The 24,187-nt window shown below is 38.2% G+C and overlaps 1 protein-coding gene and 1 pseudogene across 1 annotated transcript; both read left to right on the top strand.

Annotated features, from left to right (window-relative positions):
• Positions 1–2,153: 2,153 nt before the first annotated feature.
• On the top strand, positions 2,154–4,308 carry LOC103937587 (mitochondrial import receptor subunit TOM6 homolog). The gene is made up of 2 exons (XM_048574328.1): positions 2,154–2,644; positions 4,023–4,308. Exon 1 carries the CDS (start codon positions 2,463–2,465, stop codon positions 2,622–2,624), a length of 162 nt encoding a protein of 53 aa, XP_048430285.1. The 5' UTR covers positions 2,154–2,462; the 3' UTR covers positions 2,625–2,644; positions 4,023–4,308.
• A 15,475-nt stretch (positions 4,309–19,783) lies between these two features.
• On the top strand, positions 19,784–19,894 carry LOC125472664 (annotated as a pseudogene).
• Positions 19,895–24,187: the final 4,293 nt, after the last annotated feature.

Here is a 24,187-nt window from a genome sequence, read left to right as displayed (position 1 = left end):
ATATGAGAACTCCTCGTTGATCGTGTTCAGTGAACTCATTCTCTATTGAGCACCTACATGCTTGTCTTGGTGTCACTCACACCAATGACTCGAGACTAGTCACTCTCCCTGAGAGAAGACACAGCACGTACTGATCTTAACGGACTGTCAATGCCCAATTGGCAATCCTATGATCAGGAACGTTTAGGATGTGTCTACGAAAGAATGGTCTCATGAATCTAACTTCTTTAGATCGCATTCTCCCAATCACATATTCCTTGGACTTATCGTTTAAGCATATAACATTTATATGAGACGGCTCAAACAATAATGTTTGCCCTCAATATTAAACTAGATTAGTTTAACATGTGAAATGTCCATAAAGTATCATCATATGATTGGTTTTAGGGCACATTTCCAACACTCATCTCCCTTGCCATCCCCATCAACTCGACTTCTACCTCTCCTTGAAGCAGCAAACGAGAGGTTGTCGTGAAGTTATTTAAAGGAGATGGAACCCCATGCAAAGCTGTTAAACTTATCCATATCATTCATGAGGTCGAGATAGTCTAGATTCAAAAGAACGTTGGTCTTTGCCCCTATCAATACAGCCTCGGTAAAGTATACCAGCCCTAGCTTGAAGGCATCATCCCTATCCTTGCACTCCTTGAATGCCCTTTAAGCTCGCCGTAAGTCACAAATATTTTTTTTGCTGACTTTCTTGGGGATAGCCTTCGCTTTACCTTTCCTTTTTCTTTCCTCACCTTGCTACTTTCACCTACCGACCCTAATTTCCTGAGAGAATACTTCCTCAGTAGCTTAATCCTTTGTGACTCTACCTCTACGTCATAGGGTTCATCACATCGTAGCCAAGTAATAAGGAAAAAGTCCTACTTTGTGAACCAGGCCAATTCACAACCTATTAAATAAGCCAGCCCCTCTAGGTGTTTAACCCCTTAATTTGCCACTCTACGGAGCAACAACTCATGGACGAATTGCCCACTGAAGGCCAATTCATCCACACCCTAAAGGTGTCCAAAGCAGGTTGCCCTAAAGGCACCAAGTTGTGCCTTATTAAACTTCTCCCTAATCAATCCTAACCCATAGGGGGCATGAGATAGGTTGTTAACCCTTTCCCTATACGCTTCTTCTTCTCTCATTGATAGTTGAACACCTTGGGTTGCCATATCTTATACACATAACAATACATACACACGAACAATTAATGAAACATAACCTAACGACAACCTGTCACCAAAGCTTCATAGCTTTACATATGCTGTTAACAGAGCATCATTACTTAAGCAATTTCAATTCCCACCATATAAGTAACAATAATTCAGATACAAAAATCAATCCCTACCACCTTAAAATTAACAATAATTCAGATACAAAATTCAATCCCTACTCAAAACTACAACTTTACCAAAACAACAAATCACGCTCCAGCATCTACACAACCCGTCAACATAACTTCATAAGTTCACAACGCACCTTAATTTGTAAAAATAAAAAAAAAATAAAAAAAATAAAAAAATTGACATATTTCGACAAATTCCACCTAATTACATCCACGAACATGCATAATTAACCTTACAACAAACTTAATTTATAATGCTTAACATAAATAACTAAATGAAATTCTAGTGTTCCATTTTCAAAACTCACCAAATTTGAAATTCACTGGGGGAATAAAATATGACCACGGTTATCGCGGAAGCAATTTGAACCCAGCTCGAATGAATCGAAAAGCACGTCCTTTCTTTGTAACCCACTGCACAACCTCTAACCAAAGTCCCCTGATTTTCTTCACTGCTATCTGAAATTTATGTAAGGTCGGACAACACAAGCACAGACCAATTATAATTGGGTTTGGAACAACAAGCAAGTTTTCAAATGGCAAGGATGTTTTCGACGACAATGATGTTTAAGCAAACGCAAGGGAGGGAATGTCTTTGTAGCAGGACAAGACTTACTTAAGACGGAAAGTGTTGATGTCGGGAATTACAATTTAAATCCCAAGAAATTTTGAATTCATGCTAATCACACACTTTCTGTCTTAAATAAGTCTTGTCCCCCTACAAAATTTAAATCCCAAAAAATTTTGAATTTATGTCGGGTACCATTTTAATTAAGTAACAAATCATTTATGACCCCGTTTCATCCTAAGCTCATTCTGATGGGTTTATTTTCATTCGTTCAATTTTCATTCAATAGACCACATTCCATCCGCACACACGATCTGCAAAATGTTGTCCGCACCTTAGAAATCGCGTTTGCAAAAATCACACTTTGAAAACCAAATTAATAAATTTTCTATTTCAAGGGCCATTTTGAGAAGCCCATATTTCTTCCTCCGAAGCTGTCTAACCCCGAAATTACAGAATCGCAGAGCAACAAACTAGGGTTTTAGGGTTTTAAGCGTCAGGTTGCGTTCGGCTTATCAATTTGCAGGAAAGTGAAGCCGAATCAGAGAAAACAAAATGTTTCCCATGTTTATGCAGAAGCCTGACAAGGCAGAGGCTCTGAAGCAGCTGCGGAGCGATGTCGCCATGTTCGGAGCATGGGTCGTCGCGATCCGAGCCACACCATATGTTCTTCACCTCCTCTCTGGTGAAAAGGACGAGCTCAGACTTGAATTTTAATGCCCATCTCGTTCTGTGAAGTAATTTTCGAGTCCATATCACTCTTTTTATTTTCTGCGTTTGTTTGTTTGTTTTGTATGATTTTTTTGTTTTTTTTTTTTTTTTTTTTTTTTTTTTTTTTTTTTTTTTTTTGGTGGGTTTTCAACGTATGCAATTTTAAGGGCATAGTAGGAGGAGGGTATTCTCTGTGTGTTGTTAATATTTAGAAATTTATGAATTGAATAATTGTTTGACTGATTGTATTGTTGTTGTTCTGGGATAAATTTGATCGTTGCTCGTTGGTGTTGTTTGAAATAGGTTAGAAGCTATTGCATACATTGATAATTTGATATCATATTTGAAACTAAGTACGAAGAAAATCGGGAGGGATGAGTGGTTATAATGATGTATTTGCTGTTTCTTTGAGATGATGGTTGAGCCCGACAAAGAGGAATATTTTTCTCGTATAATCTGCTCTTTTTGGTTGTTTTAACATGACGCCACGGATCACTACTCTAAAATGCTATAAGTGTCATGTGAATTTGGGATTATCTAGTTATACAAAAACTGTATTGGGAGAGACTTATAGCATGGTAAGTTAGTGATCGAAAGAGTCAACAATGTGCCTTAGGTGAAAGCTGGATGTATGAACAATAAAAGTTACTTTGTTTCGATTTGATGCCTGAATAGGGTTCTTTTAGAAGCAGTAAGATAATACATACACTGCATAACTTACAACTAGAAAAGTTGTGACTTCGCAGCATCAATTTTACCCAATAGGCAAATTGACACAAGCAATGTGTATTACTTATAGCGTATTGAAGTAGGAGTGTTTTTGCCCCTTGAATGTCTGATGGACATTACCACTTTAATTTATAGATTAGGTTGAAACAGTACGACAATTTTGGGATTCAAGAACCCTATTGTGGATTTTGACTTTGAACTATGGGGACTTCGACGCTTGTCATATTGTGGCAAGGTATGCCAATTTCTATATGATTTCCTGGTGTTATTTGGAGATTGTGGTTTGCATCACTATTTCACAAGATAATATAATAATCATATATTGTCATAAAGTAGGCAGTGTCATTTGCATTAGATTCATTTGAGTTAAAGAGTATTTTGAATCACTTGCGTTGTGTCTGGCTAAATTTTCTTGATGTTTGAAGTTGCAATTTACGGGCGAAGACTAACTGGCATTATGGTGACGGTGGCTATGCAAGTAGCACATGTTTATCTAGAAGACGATGCATGTCTAGACTAATTAATTAATTTACGGCAATGTTTAAGTGAATATTGTTGGTTGTGTCGATCTTTACTTAAAGGATACTATCTCACTGACTTGTGATTGTTGATGGTTGAAACTGAAGGAAGATTAATCATGGTTGACTCCTCATCATCTCTTCTTTGATTGTGCAGAACGGATCTCGGGGATGAATGAGTCAATTTTAGATGAAGAAAGGTTATTCAGAGCCCTATATGGTTTAATTTTTAGTTTCTTAATGTTTATTTCCTGAAAACTGTATCATCAGTTTGATACTGCATTAGAGTGTGGTAGTATGGTTTTTTATACGATTGCATAGGATAAATGTATTCACTATATCCTATGGTTGGTAGGCTAATGTCTCGTTAAATCCACTTTGAACTTGGTAATTGGTATGCATTCCAAAGACCAAATTTATCCATAACTGTATTTTGGTTGTAATTATTTTATTGATAGGGAAAAAATAGCAGCAGCAGCCGCAGCCGCGCGCTTAAATAGTCACAAAAATACTCATGTAGGCGCCTTTGTGTATTGTTATATCAACCGGATACTGTCTCCCTGGGAGGGATGCTTAGAATCATGGCGGAATCAAATTAGTCAAGATGTCTACATGGCACAATCGGAAGAAAAGCATCCGTTCCCTTGACAGGGTAGTGTTCTACAAACCATTTATTTGATTCAATTCTTTGGACCAATTATAGTTCGATGCTTGACATAATTGATTCAATTATTTGAACCAATTATGGTTAGATGGTTGACATAATTGATTCAATTCTTTGTACCAGTTAATTTTTAAAAATAAATAATAAAAAAATGGATGATTATTGTTATAAACTTCTTATTTAAGTGTGATTGTGTAAATTTTAGATTATATTTGATTCTAGTTATTCCTTCCTATTAGGACTGGTATTCCTTAGAGGAGAATGATTTCTTCTCTCCCTTATTACTATAACTAAAGGCACTGTGTAGGGGGAATAACACATCCTCTACAAAACCTTACAAACACATCTCTCCCTATATTCTCTATGTGCCGTTGGCCCTCTTTTTCCCTGTTAGTTAAATATAGGCCACAACACATTATAAGCACCCTTCTACCGCTGCGCTTAGGAATCTGACGTGGAAGTTTTCTGCATCAAACCAATTCACCAATATCATCACGCAATCAAGTTATTTCAAAACAACGGTTTTTTATCGCGATGTTTTTTTGCAGTCCTGATAGCATGAACATTCACCATAATGCAGGATCCAACTTTACGTTTTTCGAATTTTAGATTCTACATAAATTGTGTATGCATTATATACATAATTGTTGAATTATGTGAATTGATATTGCCATGAATTGCATCAAATATATGTCCATGCATTGAATTATTTAATTGAATATGCATTGAATGAATTTGAAAATTGAAAAAATACAAAAAAAATTTAGGGTTTGCTAAATTCAAAACTCGAGCTCACGCAAGCCTTCTTGAGCTGCGATGAACTGGAGCAAAACCCCCAATGCTCCATCTGAGATGACAACGTTGTTTTGGCATCGAACCCACAAAATCAACTGCCGCCTGTAATTGGCCACGGCCTCACCACCGTCTCTCTTGGACATCACAACCCGCAGTAGTGTTTTTGGGACCTAACCATCGTTAAAGATGATTGGTTTCTCGAAAAATTCGATAACCATCAATGAATTTTCGAAGGATTATTCGAATCCTCACAGTTGCTCAAACCCCCCCAACGTCGAAACTTAGGCTTTCGTCCAAAACTAGGGTTCTAATTAAACCCCCTTGCTTTGCTGTGCTGTGACCGACCGAGGGAAGTCGCCTGAAGCGACGCTGGAGATTTTTTCCAGTTCGAATCCCACACCCAGCGCCGCTAGGGTGTTCTGGATTTCTCGATCTGAACCCTAGTGAGCCTCGGACCCTTAGGCCTGCATCGCACAACACCTTTTTTTTTTGGGCTGCTAGTTGTCTTTGTTGCCACAACCCAAATCCAAACAGCCCATTTGGCTAAACTGGACCCTCAACCCACGAACGACACTAGCCCAATTGGGCTTTGGTGTCCCTGTGCACAATGTTGTACACGATCCCAGCTCGCTGCTGGAGAATTGGTGCACTGCACTGCATCACATCGAATCCATGCCCATCTGGGCCTTCAATATATTGGGCCTACAACCCATATCTATTTACCCTAGCCCAAATTTTGGTCCTGGGCCACACTGTTTAAACATTCTCAGCCCACCCATAGGCTTTGGCCCATGTTTTTGGGCCCCGAATTTATTTTTATTTTTTTTGGACAATTTGGGTTTGATAATTTTTCACCCACACATCAATGTTGGTCCGAAATCCAAATAACTAATTCAATTATAATAAAAGATATTGAATATCTATTTGCATATTTTCTTGTTGCATATTTCTTTATATATATATATATATATATATTTGTGTTTGTCTACAGAAACATATGAACCTGAAGTTCATTTAGAAACGTGCCTTGTTTGAAAACCTTAAGTTTTCCTTAAAAACATCACCCATGAAAACCCGAAACTTTTTCATGTAAATTTAAACCAATACATGTCTATTAGAACTTGAATGTTCTACTTCTATGTGAATGGATTGCTTTTTCTCCATTACACTAATCACATCTTGTCCATTTATTTTGTGATAAGACCATGTCGAATTTGAACAAATTGGACTTCACCACTTTAGAGGTCTGATGCGAAAATAGTTAAGCACACAAATTAACCCTCTTGTTGTCAAATTGTAGTAAGGATGCAAGTAAGGATCGTTCTAGACCGGGGATTAGGAGGGCTTGCTAAAACCTCTAAACTGACTCAAAAACATAAAAACAAAGTTGAAAAACGTTCACAAAGACTCAAAGGACTCAAAACAGGTTCAAAAGACTCAAAACTGCCTAAAAACACTAACTAGGCAGTTTCTGACCTTAAACACAATTTTGGACTATAGGTTGATTCAAAACACTTTAAAACACAAATTAAACAGATTCTAAACACTATAGAACAAGAAAGTAAAGGGGGGTTTTGATTTGACGAAAATTGAAATAACAAAACAAGTTATAAAACTAGACAGATTGTAGAACGAATTCCTTGAAAACAAGATGATGGATGGATTAGTTAGAGGTCCATTCTCCACACATGACACATTTGTATATGAATCGATTCTCCAATTGCTTTTCACTAACTATGATGCTCAACACCCCAAGTTAACCGTGATGCACTAATTAACCCTCAAATTTTCCTTATGTCATTGAATTGGATGATGCATGCGACAATTCAAATTATTCTCCAACGGTCCTCAACATGAATGCATAGAAGAGATACAATGAGAGATCATTATGCTCTATGAAAATCATAAGTGTTGACGAGGCAATTGTAACTATGAATGCATGATACTCTTGCCAAGAATTCAATTAACGTGGTTGTGACTAGCAACCTTCACTACTCATGTTTATAAACTTGTGACGATTAGGTGAAACTCGTTTATAAACTAGCATCAAGTTCATGCATGAAAACTAAGTATGCATCCTTAATCAACATACAAGAACAAGTTTTGAATAAAACAGATAATTGAATTGCAATCACAACTTAACAAACCACAATTGGAAGAAATCAATTCATATCTCAAACATGTTCATGGCTTCAAACTTTCCCCTGACTAATTAGGGGTTTAGCCACTCATGATTACAGCAAAATCAGAAAGTAATAACAAAGTAAACATCAAAAACAAGAACGAAGTACACCTAAGAACGCTCCAATCTGCAAGCATGAACCGTTCAAGGTCTCCTTCCTCTCCTAATTGCTGCGGAACAAGGGTTAAGGTAAGTTTAGGGGGTTATGGATGATGTGGGATGATGGATTTAGGGTTGGGATGGATGTAGGGGACAGCAAGGCTTGATTTTGGGCAGAAAATATGGAGAATGGTGAAGTATGGATGTGTTAGAGGGATAGGATGAATTTCTGGCGTGAATGGTGAATGAATGGAGAGTTTTGTGGCTGCAACAAGGATGTTTATTTATATGATTTCAGGAATTAAAACCCTAGGTTATTTAGGTAATCAGAAATTAAGTCAAAGGCTCTAGAAATAGGAAAGAACCCTCTCCCTTGCACGGCAAGGCTTGCATAGGAAATAAGTAAGTGTTTAATTCCCCAAATCAATTCTAAGAATCAGGAATTAAGTTAAATCCCTTTAGAATAGGTAATTGAAATCAGGAATTAGGGGAAAAGGCTAAGTCTTGCGGCAAAAGGGGGAAAAGAAGGGGAAAGTGCAAAACTTGCAGATTTTGAGTGAAAGGGAATATATAGGTGCGGCTAAGACTTTTAAGAAAGGGATTGTGACATAATCTTGCAGATTTTGGGAGAGAAAAGGAAGGTAAGGTGCGGCACAATTTAGGACATGTCTAGGGCTTCTAGAACATGTGATTTAGGCAACCAACATTATTTGGAAACTTGCACAATTAGAAACCTTTCAAGAATAGAAACTCCCCATAATGGAAACTGGTTTCCAATTCTTGATTCCTCCTTCTTTCTTCGATTCTAGGCTCACTTGATCTTCAATTTCGTCCAATACTTTGGCTCCAAGCATAAGTTATCTATCTTTAGCCCAAAAGTGCTCCAAAAGGCTCCAAAATGCACTTCTTTGCTCATTTAGCCCTTAGAACCTGAAAACATACGAAAATGACTTAAAAGACTTAAAGAACTAAGAAATAACAACGTAAATGCACAAGAACAAGCCAACCAAGTCACCTAAATATGCTCCTATCAAGGTCTTTAGAAGGAACTACCTCAAGTGGGTCTAAGATGTGAAGCTCCACCTCACCGCAAAGAATTTATGTCCCGCCATTGAAGATGAGGTGGACAACTTGGTTGGCGAAGCTGAGAAAGCCACGGCCATGATCTTCATCTGAAGACACATTCATGATGCACTGCAAATCGAGTACCTTGCTTAGGAGGATCCACAAGCACTCTGGGTCGCTTTGGCTGATTGTTTTGATCACCACAAGGATGGGAATCTATTCAATCATTCATTACTTAGAACCTTTGACAGGTGATCTGTTTACTGCTCGTTTCACAGATTGTCACTTCTATGAGACAGTCTTCCCATTGTTAAAGGGAGATAAGAACGACGTGAATTATCATGGATGACTCCCACTTTGTCTCATTGAGATCCCCGTACCACTCAGTCTGAGACTAAAGCGTAGCTCAAAGCATGCCAGATGCTTTCATCACTCTAGTGCGAGTGACAAGATCTCATATTCCAACTGCAAATGTGCCTGCAAAGATGGATGTACCAATGTACGATGGACTTCCCTCCTAGAGGCCTGGGACGTCACTTTGGTCAATCCACATACATTAACAGCTAGCCAAACTTCTGCCGTTACACATAAGTATGGCAAACCACTTGGTTCAAAGTATTCACACCCCTGGAAGAGGAAACATATGACACAGGCCCCGAAAAAGCCTATCGTGAATCCAACTATTTCATACTTATTCTATCCAACTTTTAAGGAAATTCTAGATTATGGAAGCGTCCTTGAAGAGACGAATTCACCTCCCTTGAATCATGAAATTTCTGTCCATTATGCTAACTTGGATGATGTTTGGTGTAGAAATGAGATGATCGTCGATGATGCATTAGCATATGCAGTAGCTACTGAGATCATGTTGAGCGATGACATTGAACCCCATTCTATTGATGAATGTCGACGTAGAATTGATTGGTCAAACTGGAAACAAGCAATCCAAGTCAAACTTGATTCACTTGTGAAACTTAAGGTGTTTGGACTTGTAACTCCTACGCCTCCACATGTGAAGCCCATTGGCTACGAGTGGATTTCGTTCGGAAGCATAATGAGAAGAAAAAAATTGTGCGTTACAAAGCTCGTCTTGTTACACAAGGCTTCTCACAATGCCCTGGGATTGACTATGACGAAACTTATTCACCATGGATGTGATTACTTTTTGGTACCTTATCAGCTTGGTAGCTTCCGAAAAACTGAGTATGCAGCTGATGAACGTAGTAACTGCGTATCTCTATGGGGATCTTGATACGGAAATTTATATGAAAGTTTCCAAAGGATTTACATTGACTAGATCAAATATTTACAAACCCCGAAACACACTCTCAATTCGGATGAGGCGTTCACTCTACGGTTTGAAGCAATCCGAAAGAATGTGGTATAACTGTCTAAGTGAGTATTGTAGACATGTAAATTTCGTTGCATACAAAAGCTGCATCACAAAGCTCCACGTGGCATATGACTCATCACAAATGGACAGGTCATCAATGACATGTGGCACAAATCGAGCAAAGGAAGTACAAAACCTTCCCAAAAGTCGGCAAAAGGGAGAAAATGCCTCTTAAAATCGGCAAGGGGTCCAAGTTGCTCCCAAAACCGGAAAGAAAGCTAAAATATCTTCACAAAACAAGCAAGAATTAAAGATTGCTCGCAAAATAGGCAAGAAAGCCCTATAAATTTCGGCCAAGCAAGGGAAAGTGGTTGAAATTAAGACATAAAACATGCCTAAATTCTCCCATGGACGAATCAAAACACAAATCAAAGCCAAATCCATCCAAAGGCAAGCTTTGAGAAGTCTATAAATACAAGGTCCCAAGACAAGCACAAAGGTCGACAAATTCTACATCAAAGGGTCGACAATTCTACATCTAGAGGAACCTCTACACCAAATCTTTGAAGACTAATACGCTACCAAAGCTCTCTTTAAAGAAGCCACAACCAAAGCCAAAGCTTTCTTTCAATCAAAGCCGAAGCATTTCCTTGAAGAATCAACAAGCACTTGTGCCGATTCCTTCAAAACTTGTAATGACATTCGATTCAAGATCAAGTCGCCAAGACCCTTGAATCAATGAAATCCTACATCAACACTACCTTTGCCACAACTTTGAGGTGAAGACTATCCACGCATTGTTTCAAGCTCAAAACTCAAAGCAATCATTCAATCTTTCATCCGAGATCAAGTCACCACAACCCTTGGATCAACAACCTATACATCTACATCAAATTTGAAGACTAAATCAAAGGAAAAATTGTAAACAGAGATTGCAACCTACAAATTCAAATCAATACAAATCTACTTTGTACATGTGTTCTTGTTTTATTCTTTACAGAATTTTCATGTTTAGAAGTATTTGACTAGTCAGGGATATGTGAACAATGAACAATGCCCTTGTGTGTTCATTAAGAAGTCACGTTTCGATTTTGCGATTGTTGCAGTTTACGTCGACGACATGAATCTCATCGGAACTCCTGAAAAGCTCCAGAGAACTACCATGCACCTGAAGTCAGAATTTGAGATGAAAGATTTAGGAAAGACTCGATACTGTCTCGGTCTCAAGATAAAGCACCGTTCAGATCAAATCTTAGTACATCAATCGAACTACACCCAGAAGGTGTTGTGCTACTTTAATAAAGATAAAGTGAAGCCTTCGAGTACTCTTATGGTAGTTCGATCGTTAGATGTGTTGATGTATATTTCCTTCCTAATGCTTGAATATATTTAGTATAATGGCACAAGCAAGGGTGTCGAATCCACAGGGACTAATTGGACCTATGTAATTACTTGTTTTGCAAGAACTCTATGAAATGAATCAAACTAGTCTAAATAGGCAGATTTGGAATATGAATCAAACTAGTCAAACTAGGCATATTTGTTGTTGTAACTTGAAAGCATAAGAAAATGAAGTAAACACAAATCAATGAATCAATAACTAATATAATGGGATAGTATCAATGGAAATGAAACTAGGGATTCGATTTCACCATTGCTCAACTAAGTCCATGTTTGTTAAGTTAGTTTGTACTCATTCATCTACCTATTTCTTGAGTTTGTTTCACTTGGACATGATCAACCATATGATGTGTGGATTTGATCAAATGTCTCTAATCATGAACCTAATTGTGATGTGCAACTTTGGTTTATAATCAAGAGTATGTAATGCACAAGAAACTTTCATAAAACTAAAGGGATTAACTCGGCAGGATGTGTGCTAAACAATCCCTTCATTCATTCACATATCTACCAAGATTATTCATGATGTGTGTTCTAATCTTGGCTACACAACTTGTGGTTAATTCAAATGATGATCAAGCATTAAAATCAACACACTAAGTCACAATTAAATCGGAGAATGAAACAAGAAATAAATGGACAAACTGAGCATTCTAACTTAATTACATAGCAAACTTTGCAAGGTTACATCGAATCCCTAGAGGAAGCTTAGTTACAATTCATGTCTACAAAAGATTTGACATAAAAATATAAAACATGAATGAACATAGAATTGATAAGAATGAACCCTTGAAGCAAAACTGATGTTGAAGTCCTTGAAGAGTCCCTTGGTGTTGCTTCTCCAAATGTGGTGCAGATGAACTAGATTGGTTTGGTTGAATGGTTTCTGCCCTTGGGACAGAAATGGACATAGAATGTAGTGAAATGGGAGAGTTTAAGTGTGTTTAATGGACTGAATGAAGAAGAACATATGCGGAACCCCTTGAAGAGTGAAGTGAGACTTGTTTTATAGAAAAGAATGTGGCTCCAACATTCAGATTGGATCTTGAATATATTTAACTCAGATGGCAGTGCATAATTCAGCAGGAATGATGGGTTTCTGAAGTGGTGGATGCACGGCCTTTAAGGAAATATGCATGCCTTTGGCTATTTTAGTTGAATCATCCATGTGTAGTGGCTGCAAAGCTGAAATGACAGCCTGGAAAGGGTAACAAACTGCACGGCCTAGACAAGGAGAAGATGCAATCACATGGAATGATGGGAGGAATGCATTTCTGGATTGATGGATGCAAGGAATGGACATGATCTGCAGGTATATGGTTTATTTAATCAAGGATGCATGTGGATTTCTGCAAAGGTGAATTGAACCACTTGAAGTTGTTTGCACAAATCTGGAAAGGTGAAATAGGCACACGGCATGGACAAAGGGATGAGTTGGATTTCTGAAATGATGGCTGCAAGGAGTGGTTTGTTTAATCACAATGCATGTGAATTTCTGCAAAGAATGATTGTGTTTGTTGGTGGAAATATGGCTGAATGTTTTAGGCTAGGAAGTACACGGCACAAGCCATGTGGAATAATAAGAAATCTGCATGTTTTTGCCTTGTTTAGAACCACCCAATGTGACTCTAATGCACCACTTTCCTAATCACATCTTCTCTTGAATTTCAGCAGCCACATTAGTCCTAGATTCCTCATATTTGGACTTCAAATTAATTCCCAAGAACCCTTTCCACGTTTGGAATAATGCTCAGCTACCAAAAGGAATGTTTTTACTTTATTTGCCTTCTCATTGATCCAAATTCACCCTTGGCTACACACTAACACCAAATAATGTAAAATGCAACTAGTTTAATCCAAAACAATCACAAAGACACCAAATAAGGAAGATATAAATGTATGCAAAATGTGACTTATCAAATACCCCCAAACCTGGTTTTTGCTAGTCCTCGAGCAAACTTAAAACTAAAACACACGAAACACAAACATCTAACTAAACCACTTTCGCTGGATAAACGATTGCACTGAGCATGTGCAACAAGCCTTTGAACCCCTAGGTGTCCCTAGTTGGAGGAGTTGTGTCTCCTGAGGGTTTACAGTGATGACACCCACAAACATCTACAAACACTGCAAACAATTTGGTTAATACATGCTTTAAACAAACTAATAAGAACCAATGAAGATTTTGTCATTCATTCAACTCAAAAGTTTGCCACTTCAAAGAATCGTATCAATTGTAATGTATAAATATATTTCTCCATGTCTTACAACTTCAAGGTCACCATACCCAAATGCTTAAGATAGAATTCGCCTCAACTCTACTCCTCACAGCTTCCACTCAAGTTTTCACTCAGATCTTAAGGTTTAGTCTCTCAACAACATATATGAGTGAAATTATGTAAAGGAAATCAAAATTCTCACATATGAAATTTGAAATGGAAGCACAGTTTCTGAGTAGATCTCATGAAATGAATCAAATGCTAAGAATATAGATAACACACACACTTACCATCACCCATGAATACATCCTCAATGATCAGCTAGGTCTTTCTCAAGGTTGTAATGCAAGGCTTAGGGTATAGGTTATGAAAGACTTGATATGAAATGCTAGAGTTTGGGGCATACCAAGGTGTCTCTGAGGCTCTTCACTGGCATTTGTCTTCTTTTGTTTTTGGCGTCCAGGCCCTATGCTTTATAATTAGGCGATTTGGAATTTGTATCCACTTTGATCCTCTTTTTTTTTCTTTTCTTTTTTTTTTTTTTTTTTTAGAAACATTTTCAACATAGGTGCCCTCGGTACACGCCACAATCTTGCTTTATAACTCAATCTGCCCTTAGTCTTCATCACATTGGTATTTCCCCAAACTATAAGGTATGGCTTGTAATGGGCTAGCATGGGTAGATTATGGTGTGGGTGATGAAAGAATTAGGCTAAAGTGTTTGGCTGCAACAAGGGTGAATGGAGCACACAAATGGGTAGGATTTAAGCCTTTTAGTAGTTAAACATGCATAGCCTAACATCATCTCATTGAGTTCATTCATGAATGACACTAAACATATGGTATCTGCAAAGGAGAATGATTCTTAGTATCCAAACAAAATAGAAGTAATGAGATCATTTAGAGTGAAATTGAAAGAAAAAGATAGGAGTAGAAACACTTTAAACCCTCTCAAAGAAGCAATTAGGCTCAAAATAACTCACTAGGGTAGTCTCCACTATTCTTCTTCCAGAATTTAAGTATGGTACCTCTATCATCATAATTCCAAGAGTTAAAGCTTTATACATGACAACAAGATGCAACACTTTTTCACAGCAACCCAATCGTTTATTTTCAAACATAACCCTCATATATATTCATATTAGTAAGCAAAGCACACTTAACTAAAACAAACCCACACAAATTGAACAAAATAAAAGCAAAACACACTTAACTAAAACAAACACATAAAACAACACAACACACAAACTTTCCATCCCACACCCCCAAACCTAACCTAAGCATTGTCCTCGATGCTTAAAATTGTATGCAAAGTCATAGGCAAAGAATATGGAATGGAAATAACATAAACACAAAATAAGGAAAGAACACAAACCACACTAGGTTGCCTCCTAGCAAGCGCTTTATTTAATGTCTAGGCAAGACATGGTAGTTTGTTCATGGTGTTGTAAACTCAAGAAAATCTACAACTTGATACACTGGCTCCTCCTCTACTTTCTCCAAATATGGTTTCAATCGCTGCCCATTGACTTTAAAAGAGGTGCCATTCTTCATGTTCTCTATCTCCACAGCTCCATGGGGAAATGTTTGCAGTACTTTGAATGGTCCCACCCACCTAGACTTCAGTTTTCCTGGAAAAAGTCTCAAACGTGAGTCATACAAAAGTACTTTCATACCTTGGTGAAACTTCTTCCTTAGGATGGCTTTGTCATGATAGAGCTTAGTCCGTTCCTTGTAGATTTTGGCATTCTCATATGCCTCATTTCTAAGCTCTTCCAACTCATTAAGTTGGAGCTTCCTTGCTATTCCAGCATCCTTGTAATCAAAGTTGAACTTCTTGATGGCCCAATATGCACGGTGTTCAAGCTCCATTGGCAAATGACAAGCTTTCCCAAACACAAGGCGATAAGGACTCATGCCAATGGGGGTCTTGTATGCTGTTCTATATGCCCATAGTGCATCATTCAACCTCAATGACTAATCCTTCCTTGTAGGACTCACAGTCTTCATCAGAATGTTCTTGATTTCCCTGTTGCTAATCTCCACTTGGCCTGAGGTTTGAGGATGGTATGGGGTTGCCACTTTGTGGTTGATGTTGTACTTCTTCATCAAGGATTCAAAAGGTTTGTTGCAGAAATGGCTGCCACCATCACTAATAATAGCTCTTGGGGTTCCAAACCTACAAAAAATCACATCTTTAAGAAAATTCAACACAACCTTATGATCATTAGTTCTTGTAGCAATGGCTTCAACCCATTTGGATACGTAATCCACTGCCACTAATATGTATAAATAGCCAAAAGAGGATGGAAATGGTCCTATAAAATCTATTCCCCAAACATCAAAGAGCTCCACCACCAAAATGTTGTTCAATGGCATTTCATTTCTTCGACTAATGTTCCCCATTTTCTGGCACCTATCACACTTAGAACAAAAGTCAAAAGCATCTTTGAATAAAGTGGGCCAAAAGAAACCAGATTGTAAGACTTTTAGAGATGTCTTTTTGGCACCAAAATGTCCTCCACATGCCAATGTATGGCTAAATGTTAGAATGCTTTGTTGCTCACTCTCTGGGACACATCTCCTAATGATTTGATCAGGGCAATATTTGAACAAATATGGTTCGTCCCAAACGTAGTGCTTTACCATGGCCAGGAACTTCTTTCTTTCCTGAAAAGAAATGTCATTTCTCATTACACCACAAGCCAGATAATTAACAAAATCAGCATACCATGGCTCTTGTTCTTGAACAACAAGAAGTTGTTCATCTGGAAATGATTCATTTAGGGGCAAGGGTTGCTCCACTCCATGGTTTTCATTAAGCCTGGACAAATGGTCAGCTACAACATTATCACTGCCTTTCTTATCTCGAATTTCCAAGTCAAACTCTTGTAGTAAGAGTATCCATCTAATCAAGCGTGGTTTAGCATCCTTCTTTGTCATCAAATACCTAAGGGCTGCATGATCAGAAAACACGATAACTTTAGATCCCACAAGATATGACCTAAACTTTTCTAAGGCAAAAACAACAGCAAGCAACTCCTTTTCAGTTGTGGAATAGTTAAGTTGAGCATCATGCAGAGTCCGGCTTGCATAGTAGATCACATGTGGAAGCTTGTTCACCCTTTGCCCTAAAACTGCACCAACAGCATAGTCAGAGGCATCACACATTAATTCAAAAGATAACGACCAATCTGGTGCCATAATAATAGGGGCCGAGGTTAGTTCATTTTTCAAAGTATTGAATGCATCCATACAAGCCTTATCAAAATGAAATACAACATCTTTAGCTAACAGATTGCATAATGGACGAGTGATCATTGAAAAGTTCTTAATGAAACGACGATAAAAACCCGCATGGCCCAAAAAACTTCTTACTCCCTTCACAGTGGTGGGGGCTACCATATTGGTGATGACGTCAATTTTGGCTTTGTCCACCTCCATTCCTTTGCTAGAGATTACATGTCCCAACACAATTCCTTGTTTCACCATAAATTGGCACTTTTCCCAATTGAGAACCAAATTTGTTTCCTGACATCTTTGAAGTACTAACGATAGATGGTTAAGACATTCATCAAAAGAGGAACCAAACACTGAGAAGTCATCCATAAATACCTCAATGAACCTTTCTACCATGTCAGAAAAGATGGCCAACATGCATCTTTGGAATGTTGCTGGAGCATTGCAAAGTCCAAAAGGCATTCTCCTATATGCAAATGTGCCAAAGGGGCAAGTAAAGGTTGTTTTCTCTTGATCCTCCGGAGCGATTGCAATTTGATTGTAACCTAAGTAACCATCAAGAAAACAATAATGTGAGTAACCTGCCAATCTCTCAAGCATTTGATCTATAAAAGGCATAGGAAAGTAATCTTTTCTAGTGCTAGAATTCAACTTCCTGTAATCGGTGCAAACACGCCAACTAGCAGTGGGCTTTGTGGGCACAAGCTCATTGTTTTCATTCTTCATCACTGTGATTCCCACCTTCTTAGGTACCACTTGAATGGCACTCACCCATTTGCTATCAGAAATGGGATATATGATCCCCACATCTAACAATTTCAACACTTCATTCCTAGCAACTTCCTTCATGTGTGGGTTGAGCCTTCTTTGTGGTTCACGGGTTGACATTGCCCCTTCCTCCAAAAGAATCCTATGCATGCACATGGTAGGGCTTATTCCCTTGATATCTGCAATAGACCAACCAAAAACTGATTTGAACTCTTTTAACACCCTAATTAGTTTATCTTCTTCATTTGGGGTGAGATCAGAAGCTATGATAATTGGAAGAGTTTCAAATTCAGCTAGATATACATATTTTAGATGTGGTGGAAGTGGTTTAAGTTCAAGTTTTGGTGCCTTAACAGTGGAAGGAATTAGATGTGACATTGATGATTCTAAAGGCTCTAAAAGAGGTGACACATTCAAAGGATACAATGCTAATGCATCCAAGGCAGCTACTTCTTCCATGAGTGCATCTTCTTCATCAAACTCATCTTGAGATTGACTCAAAACAGTTTGTAATGGTTCATTCGATTGTGCCTGCAAGAACTTAGAGAATACAAGTGAATCAAGCACATCAATGGCATAACAATCAATGGATGAAGAAGGATGAGAAAGAGATTCAAACACTTTGAATTGAACTGTCTCTCCTAACACTGTCATAGTGAGGAGTCCATTTTGCACATCAATGATGGTCTTGGCCGTGGCCATGAAAGGTCTCCCAAGCAATATAGGCAACTCACGATCATGTATAGGAGCTTCTTCCATGTCCAACACTACAAAATCTGCAGGCAAGATTAGTTTATCAACTTGAACCAGAATATCTTCTACTATACCTCTTGGATATGTAACTGATCTGTCTGCAAGTTGTAATGAAATGGTGGTGGCTTTCAAATCTCCCAAACCTAGTTGAAGGTACACTGAATAAGGCATTAAGTTGATGCTAGCACCCAAATCAAGCATTGCCTTCTCTACTTTCTTGTCCCCTATGGTGATGTTGATAGAGAAACTTCCTGGATCCTTGAGCTTTGGTGGAAGTTTTCTTTGCAAAACTGCACTCACATTCTCAGACACCACTACCTTCTCATGTGGTCCATACTTCCTTTTGTAGCTGTTTAACTCCTTGAAGAACTTCCCATATGCTGGCATGTTCCTAATGACATCAAGCAAAGGTAAGTTAACATTCACTTTGCTTAGTATATCAAAAATTTCCTTGAATGACTTATCCTGCTTGCTCTTGGCAAGTCTTCCAGGGAATGGTATTGGTGGAGTGTATGGTTTCTCAGCCTTGTGAAGATTTGGTGCTTCAAATGAGGAAGTAGCATGGCTTGGTTCCTCATTTGGTCTATCATTGTCTCCTTGAGTAACACCTGCATTCACATGATCATATTCATCAGTAACTTCATTGCCAACTCTATTATCAATAACCTTACCACTTCTAAGTGTAGTGATTGCTTTGGCTTGCTCTTGGTTCCTTTGGAGTATCACTGGTTGGCTTGGAAACTTTCCAACTTCTCTTTGGTTCAAGGCATCTGCAATCTGCCCCAATTGTGTCTCCATTTTGGTTAGAGCTGCTGAATGTTGTTGGAGAGTGCTATTGGTGGAATGTTGGAATTGCAAGGTGTTTTGGGCTAACAATTTAACCGTGTCCTCAAGGGTAGGGGCATGTTTTGGTTGGAAGTTTTGGAATTGATTGTTGTTCTTCCATGAAAGGTTGGGATGATCTCTCCAGCTTGAGTTATATGTATTGGAATACACATCATTCCTTGGCCTTTGGTTGTAAGAATTCATGAGGTTCACTTGTTCTTGAACATACTCGGGGTAAGCCTCCCTAGATGGACATTGGTGAGTAGGATGGCTTGGTATGTTGCAAATGGCACACACTTCATTAGCTTTTGGCACCATGTTGAGCACGGATTCAAGCTTCCTTTCTAGGTTAGCTACCTGCAACAAAAGCTCATGGTTAGAACTTGTTTCATAGACTCCAACTTTCTTACCCCTTAAATCTTTGTGTTGAGCATTAGACCCCAACATCTCATAAATGTTGTATGACTCTTGAGCATTCTTTTTCTTCAATGCTCCACCTGCTGCATTATCAACAGTTGATTGACAATTTTGGGTTAGTCCATCATAGAAAATTTGCATTTGTAAGTGAAAAGGTAACCCATGGTGTGGACATTGCAACAAGAGGCCCTTAAAACGCTCCCAACACTCATTGAAAGGTTCTCCATCATCTTGTTTGAAGTTGAAGATTTGTCCCCTTAATGTGGCTGTCTTTTGAGTGGAAAAGAACTTCTCCAAGAACTTCTTAGCCACGGCATCCCATGTGGTGAGGGAACCTGGTGTTAGAGTCATCAACCAACTCTTGGCCTTATCTTTCAAGGTGTAAGGAAACACTCTCATCCTCAAATTTGCTTCACTTACTCCCTGCAAAGGTAAACCACTCACAACATTGTAAAACTCCTTAATATGAGCTAAAGGGTCTTCATTAGGTAAGCCATAAAATGAGGGAAACATATGGAAATGTGAAGATTTGAGATCATAGTTTCTAGCTTCTGTGGGCAGCAAGATGCATGAAGGTGAATTTGGTATGATTGGTTGAGCAAAGTCCTCCAAAGCTCTAAGTTCATCTCGGTTGCCCGCCATCTCTTCCTCTCTTTCCCAATTGAATTGCTCAGATCCTTTACTTGTTGAACTAGGTGAAATCCTTTCCTCTTCCTCACGGATAAAGGATGAACTTGATGGCACAAAGTTGTCCAAAGTGTGGCCCTTTAACCTTTCAATTCTTTGGCCTAACTCAACAAGTCTATTTGACATATACTACCTGAAATAAAATAACACAAGTGTGAATGAAAATCAAGAAGCAAACAACAATGAAAAGAACAAAAATAAACTTAAAAACGTTTGAAAAGACTCAAGGGACTCAAAACAGATTCACAAGACTCAAAACAAGCTAAAAACTCTCAAAACTGCCTAAAAACACAAACTGGGCAGTTTTGACACTAAACTCAACTTTGGACGAAAATTAAGTTTGGACTTGACTCAAAATGCTTCAAAACACAAGATAAGACAGATTCTATGCCTAAGACTTAACAAAATATGGGGGGAATTTGTATTTGGACGAAATTCAATTAAATGGACAGATTGGAAAGAAAACAGATTGTAAAGCAAATTGATGTAAACCAATGGATAATGGAATGGCTAAGGGATTCTTTTCCACACATGAAATATATGCAACTTAAATCAACTTCCAGTTATCAATTCGACAAGTTATGAACTTCGACACTAATCAAAATAGCAAACAAGCAATTACAAGGGACTGAAATCAGTCCTCGGCAACGGCGCCATTTTTGTTGATGTATATTTCCTTCCTAATGCTTGAATATATTTAGTATAATGGCACAAGCAAGGGTGTCGAATCCACAGGGACTAATTGGACCTATGTAATTACTTGTTTTGCAAGAACTCTATGAAATGAATCAAACTAGTCTAAATAGGCAGATTTGGAATATGAATCAAACTAGTCAAACTAGGCATATTTGTTGTTGTAACTTGAAAGCATAAGAAAATGAAGTAAACACAAATCAATGAATCAATAACTAATATAATGGGATAGTATCAATGGAAATGAAACTAGGGATTCGATTTCACCATTGCTCAACTAAGTCCATGTTTGTTAAGTTAGTTTGTACTCATTCATCTACCTATTTCTTGAGTTTGTTTCACTTGGACATGATCAACCATATGATGTGTGGATTTGATCAAATGTCTCTAATCATGAACCTAATTGTGATGTGCAACTTTGGTTTATAATCAAGAGTATGTAATGCACAAGAAACTTTCATAAAACTAAAGGGATTAACTCGGCAGGATGTGTGCTAAACAATCCCTTCATTCATTCACATATCTACCAAGATTATGCATGATGTGTGTTCTAATCTTGGCTACACAACTTGTGGTTAATTCAAATGATGATCAAGCATTAAAATCAACACACTAAGTCACAATTAAATCGGAGAATGAAACAAGAAATAAATGGACAAACTGAGCATTCTAACTTAATTACATAGCAAACTTTGCAAGGTTACATCGAATCCCTAGAGGAAGCTTAGTTACAATTCATGTCTACAAAAGATTTGACATAAAAATATAAAACATGAATGAACATAGAATTGATAAGAATGAACCCTTGAAGCAAAACTGATGTTGAAGTCCTTGAAGAGTCCCTTGGTTTTGCTTCTCCAAATGTGGTGCGGATGAACTAGATTGCTTTGGTTGAATGGTTTCTGCCCTTGGGACAGAAATGGACATAGAATGGAGTGAAATGGGAGAGTTTAAGTGTGTGTAATGGACTGAATGAAGAAGAACATATGCGGAACCCTTTGAAGAGTGAAGTGAGACTTGTTTTATAGAAAAGAATGTGGCTCCAACATTCAGATTGGATCTTGAATATATTTAACTCAGATGGCAGTGCATAATTCAGCAGGAATGATGGGTTTCTGAAGTGGTGGATGCACGGCCTTTAGGGAAATATGCATGCCTTTGGCTATTTTAGTTGAATCATCCATGTGTAGTGGCTGCAAAGCTGAAATGACAGCCTGGAAAGGGTAACAAACTGCACGGCCTAGACAAGGAGAAGATGCAATCACATGGAATGATGGGAGGAATGCATTTCTGGATTGATGGATGCAAGGAATGGACATAATCTGCAGGTATATGGTTTATTTAATCAAGGATGCATGTGGATTTCTGCAAAGGTGAATTGAACCACTTGAAGTTGTTTGCACAAATCTGGAAAGGTGAAATAGGCACACGGCATGGACAAAGGGATGAGTTGGATTTCTGAAATGATGGCTGCAAGGAGTGGTTTGTTTAATCACAATGCATGTGAATTTCTGCAAAGAATGATTGTGTTTGTTGGTGGAAATATGGCTGAATGTTTTAGGCTAGGAAGTACACGGCACAAGCCATGTGGAATAATAAGAAATCTGCATGTTTTTGCCTTGTTTAGAACCACCCAATGTGACTCTAATGCACCACTTTCCTAATCACATCTTCTCTTGAATTTCAGCAACCACATTAGTCCTAGATTCCTCATATTTAGACTTCAAATTAATTCCCAAGAACCCTTTCCACGTTTGGAATAATGCTCAGCTACCAAAAGGAATGTTTTTACTTTATTTGCCTTCTCATTGATCCAAATTCACCCTTGGCTACACACTAACACCAAATAATGTAAAATGCAACTAGTTTAATCCAAAACAATCACAAAGACACCAAATAAGGAAGATATAAATGTATGCAAAATGTGACTTATCAAGATGCAAAACAAGATCCCTTTCGTCTGAAAGAGGATGATGAAGAGATTTTGGAGCCTGAAGTTCCTTATCTAAGTGTGATAGGAGCTTTATTGTATTTAGCTCAATGCACTAGACTCAACATCTACTTCATTGTCAATCTTTTGGCAAGATACAGTAATGCACCAACATGCAGACATTGAACTGGTGTTAAAGGCATCTTCCGTTACCTTGAGGGTACTATAGATATGGGCGTGTTCTATCCCTATGAATCCTCGAGTGATGTCACACCCCTTATCTCGAGTGGATTCTTACCTTGTTGGTTATACCGATGTAGGATACTTATTTGATCCGCACAAGGGGCGTTCTCAAACGGGTTATCTCTTTAACGTTGGAGGCACCACAATCTCTTGGAGGTCAACTAAACAGACCTTAGTTGCCACTTCGTCTAACCATGCTAAAATTCTCGACCTACACGAAGTAACTCGGGAATGCTTCTAGCTAAGAGCAGTTGTGGGCCATATTCAAAGCTCCTGCGATCTTTACCCCGTCGTTGACGTCCAGACGACGATCTATGAAGACAATGCAACATGCATTAAACAGCTCAAAAGGGTTACATCAAATGAGACAACACTAAGCACATTGTGCCGCAGTTCTTCTTGTTCAAGGAATAGGTATGCGTAAACTTTTTGAGTTGTAACATTGCTACTTATCTTTGGAATTGTGCCAAACTCAGGGGGAGTATCCTGAAGTATACTTGCTTGATCTTAATGTATTGCTTTTTCCCTACGACTAGGAGCATTTTTGAAAAGGCACCCACCTTGGGTTGATCAAATCCCTAATGCTGTCCCATAGATGTTTTATTTGATATTGCATTGCTTACGCATTTTTCCTTAAACTATGGATTTTGTCCCTACTCGGGTTTTTACCATAGCCTTATGGTTATTTTGTAAGACTTACTTCCTTATTCAAGTTGTTACCTTATTTGAGAATGGTGTGTTCCTAGAATTAGTGCTGACGAGTCGACTTCCTCAACTCTACATGATGCCAAATCTACTTGAGTATTTACGCACTCAAGGCGGGGTAGGGGTGTTATAAACTTCTTATTTAAGTGTGATTGTGTAAATCCTAGATTAAATTTGATTCTAGTTATTCTTCCTTATTAGAACTTTTACCCCCCCCCCCACACTTAAACCAAACATTGTCCTCAATGTTTTAAGCATAGACTCACAAACAAACAACCAATTAACACAACTAACAAACATGAC

The sequence above is a fragment of a genome, unplaced genomic scaffold, assembly GCF_019419815.1.
Source record: "Pyrus x bretschneideri cultivar Hongxiangsu unplaced genomic scaffold, Pyrus_bretschneideri_v1 Contig70, whole genome shotgun sequence".
NCBI classification, from domain to species: Eukaryota; Viridiplantae; Streptophyta; class Magnoliopsida; order Rosales; family Rosaceae; genus Pyrus; species Pyrus x bretschneideri.
This window is presented reverse-complemented; position numbering and strand designations above follow the sequence as displayed.